Source organism: Neomonachus schauinslandi, chromosome 16 (genome assembly GCF_002201575.2).
Source record: "Neomonachus schauinslandi chromosome 16, ASM220157v2, whole genome shotgun sequence".
Lineage (NCBI taxonomy): Eukaryota > Metazoa > Chordata > Mammalia > Carnivora > Phocidae > Neomonachus > Neomonachus schauinslandi.
In genome coordinates, this window is record NC_058418.1 from 32,243,062 (window position 1) to 32,256,512 (window position 13,451).

At 52.3% G+C, this 13,451-nt stretch overlaps 1 protein-coding gene across 10 annotated transcripts in view; it reads left to right on the top strand.

Annotated features, from left to right (window-relative positions):
• The first annotated feature begins 1,043 nt into the window (after positions 1-1,043).
• Positions 1,044-13,451, top strand: part of NLRC5 (NLR family CARD domain containing 5) — a 55,921-nt gene continuing 43,513 nt past the window's right edge. For 9 of the 10 annotated variants that reach the window (XM_021704485.2, XM_044911426.1, XM_044911427.1 and 6 more), the window contains exons 1-9: positions 1,044-1,338; positions 2,197-2,256; positions 6,493-6,561; positions 7,450-9,124; positions 10,228-10,311; positions 10,458-10,541; positions 11,946-12,029; positions 12,154-12,243; positions 12,885-12,944. In XM_021704485.2, coding sequence (XP_021560160.1) covers positions 1,044-1,338; positions 2,197-2,256; positions 6,493-6,561; positions 7,450-9,124; positions 10,228-10,311; positions 10,458-10,541; positions 11,946-12,029; positions 12,154-12,243; positions 12,885-12,944 — 2,501 coding nt within the window. The remainder of the gene's footprint in view (positions 1,339-2,196; positions 2,257-6,492; positions 6,562-7,449; positions 9,125-10,227; positions 10,312-10,457; positions 10,542-11,945; positions 12,030-12,153; positions 12,244-12,884; positions 12,945-13,451) is intronic. The other variant, XM_044911432.1, reaches the window with a different exon arrangement.

The following is a 13,451-nucleotide window of genomic DNA, read 5'->3' on the forward strand; positions in this document are numbered from 1 at the left end:
CCTGCCCGGCAGGAGGCCTGCTTCTCCCTCTCCCACTCCCCCTGCTTGTGTTCGGGCTCTCGCTGTCTCTCTCTCTGTCAAATAAATAAATAAAATCTTTAAAAAAAAAAAATTTTAAGCTTTGCTATGTAAGTACCCCTTGCCTTATATTGGTATTCCTACCGGCAGGTGGTTTGAGAGTGCCAGTTTAGAAGGGGAAAATTTGCTGAGAGAGATAGTTTGTATTAGCTAGCGTTTAATTTCACTGTAAGTAGCAGAAAGCCCTAAGCAATAGTGCTTTGAATAGAAACGTATTTCCTTGTCGTGTCAGAGAAGTTCAGGACAGGTGGAACGCCTTCCCCATTGCCTTCTTCCGCACTGGCTTCCACCTCATGATCCAGCATGGCTGCCCAAGGTGCAACCATTCAGTTTGACATCCCAACCAACAGGAGGAAGCAAAGAAGGATATACAACACTTCTACCTTTATCCCGTTGGCCAAAACTTAGTAAGATGGCCTATTCTAACTGCAAGGGAGGCTGGGAAATAGAGCTTATTCCAGAAGACCAGGAAATATTCAGGAATTCCAATACTAAGGAAGAAGTGGAGAACAGATTAGGGCTGTGGGGACAACTAGTTGTCTCTGCTATGAGATTAGCTCAGATAGAGAGCAGCACAAATAGGTCCATGGAAATGAGAAAAAATAAAGCATTCTCAGGGGACCATCCACAGGGATGAACTGGACCCTTCCAGAGCCAGGACACAGGCACAAATAAGCAGGGAGTTAAGGAGTACAAAAGAAGCGGACTATTCTCTGGGACTGATCCCTGGGCACAGGCAGGGAGACTAGACAAAGAAACCACTTGTCTGCCTATCTACTGCCCCCCAGATGCGGGAGGTAGTTCTTGACTACCCCTTTGCCTTCCTACCAGCTGACTTGTCCCCCTGCTCACCTACCCCGCAGCTCACCTGTCCTCCAACTCACCTGCCTCCCGGCTCACCTGTCTCCCAACTTCTCTGCTCCCCAGCTCACCTGCCCACCTTGTCCCTGCAGGGCCAGCTCCTCATGGACCTCGTTAGCCTCCAGCTGGGCACTGAGCACCTGTGGAGCTGGCTCGTGAGGCTGCTCAGCAAAGACCCAGAATGGCTGAATGCCAAGATGAAGTTCTTCCTCACCGAGATGGAGCTGAGCTCCGGGGACAAGGCCCAGGATGCCACACAGGGGGTCATCCTACAACTCAGAAGACTGCACGCTCACGGCCAGGCCACTTGGCAGGCTTTCATCCATTGCGTGTGCATGGAGCTGGACGTACCACTGGACCTGGAGGTGCCGCTGCTGAGCACCTGGGGCCACGGAGACGGTAAGGGCAGGCGGGAGAGGCACAGAGCAGCCGGCTGGCCCCCCTGTCATGGGGAGCCAGGGAGGCCCAGGGAAGGCTGGGACCCACCTGAGTCACACAAAGATGACATGGTCAAGCCAGGAACCAAATTCTGTGTTTTGGAGTACTTCCCAGAGTAAATTCCTAAGTTTCTCCAAATCGGCTAGGGACCTGGAAGACCCCTTCTTTCCACCTGGCCTCACCCTAGTTGCCCAGGAAGGCTGGATACAAGGAGAGAAAGGACCAGTGACTCCTTCCAGCCAAGAAATTGCAAATGACCCCATCATACTTAGAGGTTTCTTTCTGCAGCGTGGTCAGGAGAGCCACGGGCAGAGCCCCCCGACCCCTGCTGATGGGCAGGTGTGTTGAACTCTGTTCAGTTCCGTGCGTGTTTCCTGGCACCTTCTACTTACGCAGCATCATGGGGAAACAGAACGCTGAGGGGTAACAGTGTTCTTGGAGAGGAAGTGAGACCCCACTCAAGAGCTCTAGCACAGGGCAGAGTGTAGGGAATGCATGGGGTTCACAGTGCACATGTGTGTGTGTAATCACACCCGCATGTGCACAAATACATGTACACACACGCCTAAACACACGTGCACATGCAGACGTGCACACACAGACCTGTCCATGTACAGACCTGCATATATGCACACATTTGTGCTCACAGCTGCTTTCCCCAGTTGGGACCTCCACAGATGGCTGAGTGTCGACCTTATTTTCTCTCCTGATGGGGACCCGCCCTGACGGATGAGCCCTGAGCCAGACATGGGGCCAGAGTTGGGCCCAGAGCCTCCCACCACATCCCCATAGCCTCTTACATTCCCCCGTCTCTTTCAGGGTTCCCCAGCCAGCTGGAGGCTGGTGAAGAAAGCCAGCCTACCTCTCAGCTCCACCATGGTGAGGCCTGGGGGTGTGGAGTAGGAGGGGGGTGGTGAGCATGCTAAGTCTCTACCTCGAGCCCAGAGGAGGCTGATGGTGGCTGGGCATGGACATTTCCCTTAAACCAGCCTCCTTATCCCCCAACACATCTGTACATATCCCCTGCCCCCCTGCATGGCTCCTAGCCCCACCTCCTCCCCTTCTGTGCCCCTGAAGCCTTTGGTCTGTCCTGATACCTGTTCCCAGAGATCTAAGCTGGAGCTTTCTGCGTGAGTGGAAAGTTGGCAGCCCTTGGGCAGTGCCTCAATCCCGTCTACTTCAGCGTGTTCTCACCCTGTCCCCAACCCTCAGGCCTCGTCCTCCAGACCCACAGACTCAGGCCCCTCATCATTCAGATGCCCTGGGGCCTGATACTGACCCATGGACTGCTGTCCACGCCCTGGCAACCTCTAACTGATTTTCGGATAGAACACAGAGAGGTCAGCGATCAAGTGGTGACCACCTCATGATTCATGGGCCACGCTCTAGTCTCTGAACCTTTATTCCTTTTTCTTTTTTTTTTTTAATTGTGGCAAAAATACATATAACCATTTTTTTAAAGATGTTATTTATTTATTTGAAAGAGAGAGTGAACCCAAGCGGTGGAGAGGGGGAGAGGGAGAAGCAAACTCCCCACTGAGCAGGGAGCCTGATGTGGGGCTTGATCCCAGGACCCTGAGATCATGACCTGAGCCACAGGCAGATGCCCAACCAACTGAGCCCCCCAGGCGCCCCTATCTTAACCATTTTTTTTAAAGATTTTTATTTATTTATTGAGAGAGATAGTGATAGAGAGAGAGCATGAGAGGGGGAGAGTCAGAGGGAGAAGCAGACTCCCCGCCGAGCAGGGAGCCCGATGTGGGACTCAATCCCAGGACTCCAGGATCATGACCTGAGCCGAAGGCAGTCGCTTAACCAACTGAGCCACCCAGGCGCCCCCTATCTTAACCATTTTAAGTGCATAGTTCAGTGGTATTAAATTCACTCTTGTGCGACCATCACCACCATCCATCTCCAGAACCCTTTTCATCTTGGAAAACTGAAACTCTGTCCCCATTGAACAATAGCTCCCCAGTCTCCTCTCCCCTAGCCCCTAGGAACCACCATTTTACTTTCTGTCTTTATGATTTGACTACTCTCAGTAGCTTTTATAAGTGGAATCATTTTGTGACGGGCTCCTTTCACTCGGCATCATGTCCCTAAGGTATCTCCATGTTGTAGCAGGTGTCAGGATTTCCTTCCTTTGTGAGGCTGACGAAAGTTCCATTGTCTGTGTACACCACCCTTGGCTTGTCCATCCATCCATTGATAAACTCTTGGATTGCTGCCATAATTTAGCTATTGTGAATAATGCTGCTCTGAACATGGGTGAACAAATATTTCTTTAAAATCCTGCTTTCAGTTCTTTTTGAGTATATCTTTAGAATCCTAGGTCATATGGTAATTCTTTTTTAATTTTTGGGGCGCTTCATACTGTTTTCACATACGCAGTGCCATTTTGCATTCCCACCAACAGCGCACAAGGGTTGTGATTTCTCCATATCCTCACCAACACTTGTTGTTTCCTGTTTGTTTTTTTTTTAAATAGTAGCTCTTGTGATGGGTGTGAGATGGTATTGATCTCATTGTAGTTTTGATTTGCATTTCCCTAATGATTGGTGGTGCTGAGCACCTTTCATGTGCTTATTGCCCATTCTTATGCCTTCTTTGGAGATATGTCTCTTCAAGTTCTTTGTCCATTTTTTTTAACCACCTTGTTTGTTTTGCTGTTGTTGAGTTTAGGGGTTCTCTATATATTCTGGATATTAATCCCTTTTCAGATCTTTGTTTTGCAGATGTCCCTCATTTTGTCCCTCCCAAAATGTGTTTCACTTTCATGAAGCCGTTTTGTCTGTTTTTTCTTGTGTTCTCTGTGCCTCGGCGCCATATCCAAGAAATCATTACCAAATCCAATGTCGTGAAGCTTTTGCCCTATGTTTTCTTCTAAGAGTTTTATTGCTAGAGGTCTTATATCTAGGTCCTTGATCCATTTTGAGTTAATTTTTGTATGTGATGTTAGATAAGGGTCCTTCTTCATTCTTTTGTGTGTGGGCGTCCAGTTTTCCCAGCACCATTTTTTTAAAAGATTGTCCATTCTCCATTAAATGGACTTGGCACTCTCGTTAAAAATTATTTGACTGTATATGTGAAGTTTTCTTTCTGGGCTCTCTATTCTATTCCATCAGTCTGTATATCTGTCTTTATGCCAGTGCCACACTGTTTTGATTACTGTAGCTTTGTAGTAAGCTTTGAAATCAGGAAGTGCGAGTCCTCCAACTTTGTTCTTTTTTCAAGAGTTTTTTTAGAATTTTGTCAGCCTCACAAATTTTGGGATTGGTTTTCCTATATCTGCAGAAAAAGTCATTGGGATTTGATGGGAATTGTGTTGAATCTGTAGATTGTTTGGGGTAAGATTGCCATCTTAGCAATCTGAAGTCTTCCAGGCCATGTGCCTGGGATGCATTTGCATTTATTTACACCTTCTTTAATTTCTTTCAACAATGTTTTGTAGTTTTCATTTCAAGAAGCTGTTTTCCACCTTCTTGGTTAATGTTTAAGCATTTTATTTTTTCAGTGCTTTCGTAAATGGAATTGGTTTCGTAATTTCCCTTTTAGGTTGTTCATTGTGTGTAGAAACGCAGCTCATTTGTGTGTGTTGACTTTGTATCCTGCTACTTTGCTGAATTCATTTATCAGTTCCAAAGAACCTTTTCATGGAGTTTTTAAGGTTTTCTACATATAAGACCCTATCTTCTGCAAACAGGTTTTACTTCTTCCTTTCCAATTTAGATGCCTTTTATTTCTTTTTCTTGCCCAATTGCTCTGGCTAGGACTTTCTACTACTATGTTTGCATAGAGGTGGTGGAAGCAGTCATCGTTGCCTTGTTCCTGATCTTTTTTTTTTTTTTTTTAAGATTTTATTTATTTATTTGGCAGAGAGAGCAGGAGACACAAGCAGTGGAAGCAGCAGAGGGAGAGGGAGAAGCAGGCCCCTGTCAGCAAGGAGCCCGATGCAGGCTCAATCCCAGGACCCTGGGATCATGACCTGATCCGAAGGCAGTCGCTTAACCAACTGAGCCACCCAGGCGCCCCAGCCTTGTTTCTGATCTTAAAGGGAAAGCTTTCTGTCTTTCACCATTGTGTCTGACGATGGCTGTGCACTCAGAACCTTTATTTCTATAGAAGTATGGGCTTTTTACTTATAGCTGTGCATGGCAGTAACATCCAACAGGCTTTAACAGAAAACATCCACCCCATAATCCCAGCAGATCAAAACCGTTCAGTCCTGTCCCTTCTGGCCCGTGTCATTGAGGTGGCATAATTATCACATGGCTGTGACCAGACCTGAATGATATTTAGCCAGTGGGCCCCTTATTGATAGAGGACTTGACAGAACATTAAAATACCCTCAAACTGGTCCCAGTCCCTCTCTGGGATCCCTCAGTCTCCCTGCAGTCCAGCACCGAGAAACCTCACACCTAGCAGGGCGAGGGGCCTGCTCAGGGGCTGCTCTGACCCATCATCGATGCCTGGCTGTGGGAGTATCCCGCTTTACTTCTTCACGTTCTTCCCTAAGTCCTCTTGCCTTTCCTCCTCCCCTCCCTTCTCTCTCCCGTTCCTTCTTTTTTTCCTTCTTCCTGTCTTCCTTTTCCAGCCTCTTCAGAAAGGCATTAAAGTGACTCTTGACAATCCACAACCAGACAAGAATTCGAGAAACCAGTAAGGGAAGTGAGGAAGTGTGGGAGATGTGACGTAAGGGTGATAAAACACCCTGACCCCAGAGGGAGGCCACAGGCCCAGCCAAGCACATTGGAAAGTCCACTTTTCTAACCAGCAGTAGCCTCGACAGACCTGAGTCTATCCCAGGCCATTCAGTGCTCTGGGCTGAGTGTTTCTGAGGCTGCTGGCTGTGGGCCCAGCTCCCCGCATCCTGGACTGGGGGATCCCCCAGCCCAGAACCTCTGGGCCTCTCACCCAGGCCTGGGACCCACTTCTGCAAACAGAGCTGGTATTGGTGCAGCCTCTGCCCGCTGCCTGCCTTCACTCAGTCCCTGGGTGCAGCGACATTTGTCTGCCTACTGCCTGTTTGTGGCCTGGAGCTCCCCAAAGGTGCTCGGTGCCCCCTCAGCCCAGGCCCCCAAACTTCACACTTTACTCCTCTCTCATTCTTTCCAGGCCTCAAGCGGCCTTATCAGAGCTGTGGGTCCTCACCCCGCCCGAAGCAGTGCAAGAAGCAGCAGCTAGGTGGGTATCAAGGCTGGGAAGGACCCAGACATAAGGACCTGCCTTGGGGCCAGGACACAGATCCTGGACTCTGTGCCCTGCTGATAAGCCTCCAGGAGCCCAGCGACTCTTGTCTTCCTTCCAACAGAGATGGATTGGAGGTCCTGGGTGGGCAGAGCAGAGGTGACCAGTATGACCTCAGACCTGGGCCCTCACTGGCCAGTTTAGAGATGGGCAGAATACCAGGGAGAGCCCTCACCGCCACCACAAGGCATGGGGGCTGCTGAGGACCGGCCAGGCAGGAGGGAGTAGAGAAGACAGAATTTTTCTCATTCTCCACCAGTTGTCCAGAAGAATCCTGTTCTCAACCACCTGTCCCCAGCATCCCCTGACCGCGGCCCTGGTTCTTCCCCTGGGCCACCCAAGCTCTCCCAGGGATCCAGCAATTAGAAAGTCAATGCCCGACATAGTAAGGGCCCAGCTCCAGTTCTGATTGGCCAGTGCCTAGGCCTACAGGTTGTTAGTACTCACCCCTGGGCATCACAAAACTGAAATATTGGGAGGAGAACAGGGTACTCAGATACACAGTTAAGAAGTTGTTCTAAGAAGATGTTGCAAAGGAACCTCCCCGCCCCGCCCCCGTCTCACTGACAACTTTACAGCATTTATATTGTTGCAAAACAAACAGAGCCATGATCTACGCTCCCCCAGCCAGACTTCCCCATTTAAATGGCCCCCAGAACCAGTGCTTCTGTGGAACGAGTTCCTTCTAGGAATTGTGTGTTCTTGCCAGTCCCCACCCCCTTGCACACACAGCTGAGGCTGCAGGCTCCCAACGGCCAGTACTGGGGTGAGGGGATCTAGGGGTGGGAGGTCCCCCGCCCTCATGCCTCTCCCTGTGCCCTGCAGAGCTGGCCAGGAGGTACCTGCAGCTGCTGAAGACTTCCGCCCAGCGGCGCTATGGCAGCCGGATCCCGGGGCCAGGGCAACCCCTTGCCTTCCACCAGGCCTACATCCCCCCGATCCTGCAGTGGAGCCGGACCTCGGCACCCTTCAACACCCAGGAGGGGGCCACCCTGGGGGACCCCAAGGCAGAAGACGGCACTGATGTGAGCATCCGAGACCTCTTCAACACCAGGGCCGACAAGGGCCCGAGGGTGACGGTGCTCCTGGGCAAGGCGGGCATGGGCAAGACCACCCTGGCCCACCGGCTCTGCCAGAGGTGGGCCGACGGCCAGCTGGACCGCTTCCAGGCCCTGTTCCTTTTCGAGTTCCGCCAGCTCAACCTGATCACACATCTCCTGACGCTGCCCCAGCTCCTTTTTGACCTGTACCTGAGCCCCGAGGCGGGCCCTGACTCGGTCTTCCAGTACCTGGAGGAGAACGCTAACGGAGTCCTGCTGATCTTTGATGGGCTGGACCAGGCCCTCCACCCCCATTCCAGCAGGGAGAGGGAAGGTCCTGAGGAGCCAAGTCCGGCCCTTGCCCTCTTCTCTGGCCTCTGCCGGGGGACCCTGCTGCCTGGCTGCTGGGTACTGACCACCTCCCGTCCAGGGAAGCTGCCCGACTGCCTGCCCACAGAGGCAGCCACGGTCCACATGTGGGGCTTTGACAGGCCGCGGGTGGAGGAGTACATGGTCCGCTTCTTCACGGACCAGCTGTGTCAGGAGGCGGCCCTGGCAGAGCTGCGGAAAAGCAGACACCTCCAGAGCATGTGCGCGGTGCCCGCGCTCTGCCAGGTCACCTGCCTGTGCCTCCACCGTCTGCTCCCGCGCAGCTGTCCAGGCCAGTCTGCGGCCCTCCTGCCCACCGTGACTCAGAACTACGTGCAGATGGTGTCCACCCTCGGCCCCCGAGGCTACCCGCCTCCCGAGTCCCTGCTGGACCTCAGTGAGGTGGCCCTGAGGGGCCTGGAGACCGGCAAGGTTATCTTTTCCGTAGGAGACATCCACCCATCCACGATGGCCTTCGGGGCTGCCCTCAGCCTGTTGACCTCCTTCTGCGTCTGCACGGGCCCTGGGCACCAGGGTACAGGCTATGCCTTCGCCCACCTCAACCTACAGGAGTTTTTTGCTGCCTTGTACCTGATGGTCAGCCCCAAGGTGGACAAAAATGCGCTTGCCGGCCACGTCACCCTCAATTCTCGCTGGGTGCTGCGGACCAAAGCTAAGCCGGGCCTCTTGGACCACCTCCCCTCCTTCCTGGCAGGGCTGGCGTCCCACGCCTGCCGACCCTTCCTCAGCCACGTGGCCCGGCGGGATGAGACGTGGGTGAGTGCCAGGCAGGCTGTCGTGATGCAGGCCCTGAGGAAGTTGGCCCCCCGCAGGCTCACGGGGCCGAAGGTGGTAGCATTCTGTCACTGCGTGGGAGAGACCCAGGAGCCTGAGCTGGCCAGCCTCGTGGCCCAAAGTCTCCCCTGCCACCTGTCTTTCCACAATTTCCCACTGACCTTTGCTGACCTGGCTGCCCTGACCAACATCTTGGGGCACAGGAATGCCCCTATCCACCTGGATTTTGAGGGCTGCCCCCTGGAGCCCCACTGCCCTGAGGCCCTGGCAGGCTGTAAGCAGGTAGAGAATCTCAGGTGAGAGTAGGGTCAGGGGAGGACTGGGGAGGACTGGGGAGGACCTGGGAGGGAACTGGGCTTCGGGAGGGTGGAGTCGGTCAGACCCTTCCTGCAGGAGCCTGGGTGCAAATCTCAAACATCAGAACAGATAGACCGAACTGTCTGTCCCTCAGCCTGAGAGCTGGTGCCGAAGCTCCCTTCCTCCCAAGACCTTAGGGTCCAGTTGGCTCTCAACTGGACATTGCTCTTGTGGTTGCTGGGCTTTCAGTCTCTCTCCCTCTCAGCCGTGGGCTGGAGCCTCTGACTCCAGACGTGGTTTAACTTTGGGCAGGCTATTTAACCTCTCAGCCTGAGTTTCTTCTTCCCTAAAATGAATCAGTAATAATCCTCACTACATGAGGTTGTTGTGAGAGCCAGATAAGAGAATGCCAGGAAAACCCTCCTTGGGGAGTGCCTGGCGCACAGTGAAGGCTTAGTATGTGCAATAGTAGCGAGAGAAAAGGTGAGGCTGAGAGAACCCACCCCCACCCCCAAATACAGTGGATTAAATAATGTTGAATTTTGTTTCACTGCCATGGAGCACTCAGAAGTAAGTGGTCCGGGTCTCTGAGATGGCTAGCTCCATGTGGTCGTGCAGGGACCCAGGTCCCTTCCACTGATGTTCCATCATCTCCTTGGGCACCTGGATCTGCATGGTCAAAGCTGGGTCATGGGCATATCGTGCTCTGGCTTAGGGGAAGGGAAGCGGAGCACGCCTTAGATGTACTCCGTGTGTTAAAGCCCACACACACCGAGATGGGGCACATCCCTTCTGCTCACATTCCAGTGGTGCGAACGTAGCTGCATAGCTGCTCTGAGCTGCACGGGAGGCTGGAAATGCTGCCTATAACTGGGAAACCGTGTTCCCGGTTAGAGTTCTATCCACGGAGAATGGGTTTCAGTGGGCAGTTAGCAGTCTCTGCCATAATCCGTATTTGTTATTACTACAAACAAGAGCTACTACTACTACTATAACTATTAACATAACTACTCAGTTCCATCTGTCAGAGGAAGGGATGGGTGATGGCTTCTAAGCCCTGCTCAGCATTGAGCCTCTGCTACCTTGCCTCTTCCTGTGGCAGCTTTAAGAGCAGGAAATGTGGGGACGCCTTTGCAGAAGCCCTCTCCAGGAGCCTGCCGACAATGGGGAGCCTGAAGAAGCTGGGGTGAGCCAGGGCTTGGGTCTAAGAGGGATCCTCAGCTGGATATGCCTGGAACTCTCCCCTCTCCTTTTGACCCTGCACAGGGCAGATTCCTGGCCTGCCCCCTTTCCCACCCCCATTCCTTCCCACCACCTTTGCTTACCCTGTAGGTTAGCAGGAAGTAAGATCACTGCCCGAGGCATCAGCCACCTGGTGCAGGCTTTGCGCCTCTGTCCACAGCTGGAAGAGGTCAGGTGAGTGATCTCCAAGATGACCTGCTGGCTAAGGGGGACAAGTCACTTCCTAGGTCCCTGGGCTCTCCACCCCCACCCCAGAGCCTGTAATGAGTCCTGCATTTCCCATCAGGATCTGGCCAGTTTTTCAGTGAGACCCAGAGAGGGAAGGCATTGGTCCAAGAACTGGATGGGTCTGAATCCAAACACAAGGCTCCCAGAGACCCTCGAGCACCGCTTCCTTCATCTAATATTTTGGGCTGTCTTGAAGGACCTTGAACTTTGAGGCCCCTTCCCCATCTTTCTGTGACCTTGAGAGAAGGGATGGCAGCGTGTAGGCAGGTGTCAGGCACAGTGGGTACACATAAATGCATGAAACATATACCTTCACACTCGTGCACATGTGTGCACACTTGCACTCGCCTGCTCACTTAAATATGTTCCCCTCACTGGCACATTCATAGGTGTGTGCACACCTGTGCACACTTAGATCCACATACACATTTAGATGCAAGTACATGCTAACTGAGCACATGTCCGCAAATATATTCCTGCCCTGTGTTTGTGATGAGTAGCCTAAGAGGGGTGGGGCCGGGGAGCCTTCTCGGCAGCTCATTGGCAGAACCACTACTAGTTTATATGGCACCTTTATGAGATTTAGAAAGGCACCCTTTTGTCCAGAGACATGCAGCTTGGCACTAGGTCATCCTGCTTGTTGAGTGGAGTGTTAGCCCGACCACAGCTCCTATCCCCTCAGCTGGGTGCCTTTCTGTGGGATCACTGGCTGATAGGAGAAAAGACTAACGTCACTCTCTATGATCAGGGGGAAATAAGTGTCAACAAGTTCACATTTCCAAACCTCTGCACTAACCAGAGCAGTCTTGCACAAAGGTACCCTTGTACTTCTGTCCCTCCGGCTAGGAACTCAGGCAAGGCTGGGTTGTGGACCCCATTTGACAGATGAAGAATGTGAGGTCAGAAGAAATGTGCTTGGCCTAAGGTTCTGGGTGAGTCAAGGCCAGAGCTGGGGCTGGAAGCAGCATCTCTTGTATCCCAGTCTAGACTCTGCTCATCACCCAAGAGCCAAGAGGCCATAATAAACTAGATGGCCTCAGGCACATCCCGGACGTAGCCCTGAGAGCAGTGTGCTGGGTGTTCTCATTCCACCTCATGAGGCCTTCACAGCCCATCATCTTGGGCCACTAGGTAGGAACTCCCCCACTGGGGCTGAATAGGGACAGAAGTGAGGCCAGCAGAGGTACTCTCCTCCTAGCTGGGCCTGTTGGATACTGTGGAGCAGGTTACCAACCCATTGTGGGCCTATGACTTGTGTCTCCTCCATGAGGGCAGCCATGTCACCTGCCAACTGGGGCTCCCAAGGCCCCCAACTCCATGGCTGAGGGACTGGACCTCGGTCTCTTGCAGCTTTCAGGACAACCAGCTCAAGGACTGGGCTGTGCTGAACATCGTGGAGGTACTTCCTTGTTTGCCACGGCTCCAGAAGCTTGAGTAAGCCGTCTTTCCACACACCCCCACCCCTGCCTGAGCTACCCACCTCCCCTGGAGAGCAAAAAAAGTCTGGGGCCCATGGGATACAGGATTCACTCCTGATACCCTTGCCACAATCTTGCAGCCTGAGCCGCAACAATGTCTCCGTGTCAACCTTACTCTGCTTGACAAAGGTGGCAGTCTCTTGCCCTACTGTCAAGACCCTGCAGGTCAGGTGAGCCGAAGGAGTGGAATCTGGGCCTTCAGAGGCTTGAGAAAAGGGGAGGGGAAGGTAGGGAGTGGGAAATGGAGCACTGCGTCTGCAATAGCTACGCTTGTGTGCCTGAATCTGTTTTATTCACATGGGTATCTCCAGAGCCTAGCTCAGGCCTGGCACCTGGCACTCAGTAGATAGTGCTGAGTAGAATGATGGATGGGTAGATGGGCGGAGGGTTGAAGGAATGAGTCAACGCATCTAGGAAGCATAGCAAAAGAATCATTAGCCGCGAGTTGCTCTCCGTGGTGCTGAACTGGGGTCACCTGTTTGGATTACGGAGTGGGTCAAGTGCCATGCCTCTTAACCCTAAAATACTGTAACTCCCACAAAAACTCTTTGCATTCCTAACTTTTTAAAGTCCTCTCTGTAAATATTGTTTTCCTGACTTTTAAAGAATACTCTCTCGGGATTCATCGAGCAACGACATAGTCACAGATTTTACTTGTCTGATTTGGGGCATTTCTGCCCGTTGTTTCTTTGTTGGTTATAATAAAATCAGCTTTCTCTGGATGTTTGGAGCTGCAGGGGGTGTGCAGGCAGCGGGTGATGTGCTGGTTTCCAGACCACTGGTCTCACGGCTCGGTGTCTGACTTTTGCAGGGAGGCGGAGCTCATCTTCCTTCTTTCCCCGCCCGCAGAGACTGCTGCAGAGCTGCAAGGGTAAGAACCTAGGGAGGGGGTGGGTCTGGGCTCATTCTGAGGAGCAGTCTGGGCTCAAGCAGTAGCAAAGTAAGGTAGCCAAGAGAGCCTATGAAGAGCTGGAATGTGGGGATTCTTCTTGCTATGGCTGCCTGAGAAATGGCTTTCTTTTCAGAGTTGGCAAGGACTTTACCTTCTTCTAGCATATCTGGACCACGTCTGGTTCCTGTGGTGGGGGAGCATCCCCAGAAATCTCAGAGCAAGTCAGACCCTTAGGGAAGGCATGAATATACTGTTAGATTGGTGTTAATATGTGGGGAAAGCTCCAGAAAACTCTTCCATCTAAAAAAAAGTGGGAGGGAGGCAATGATGATACCCACATCTCAGAGTTACTCTGAGGATTAAATGAATTAATACATTGCAGGTGCTTAAAACACTGCTGACATCCAGGTGGTACTCAGATGCTGGCTAATCCAGCTGTGCATGGATTCCAGCTTGGCTTGTCCTGCATGGGCAAAGAAAGGGAAG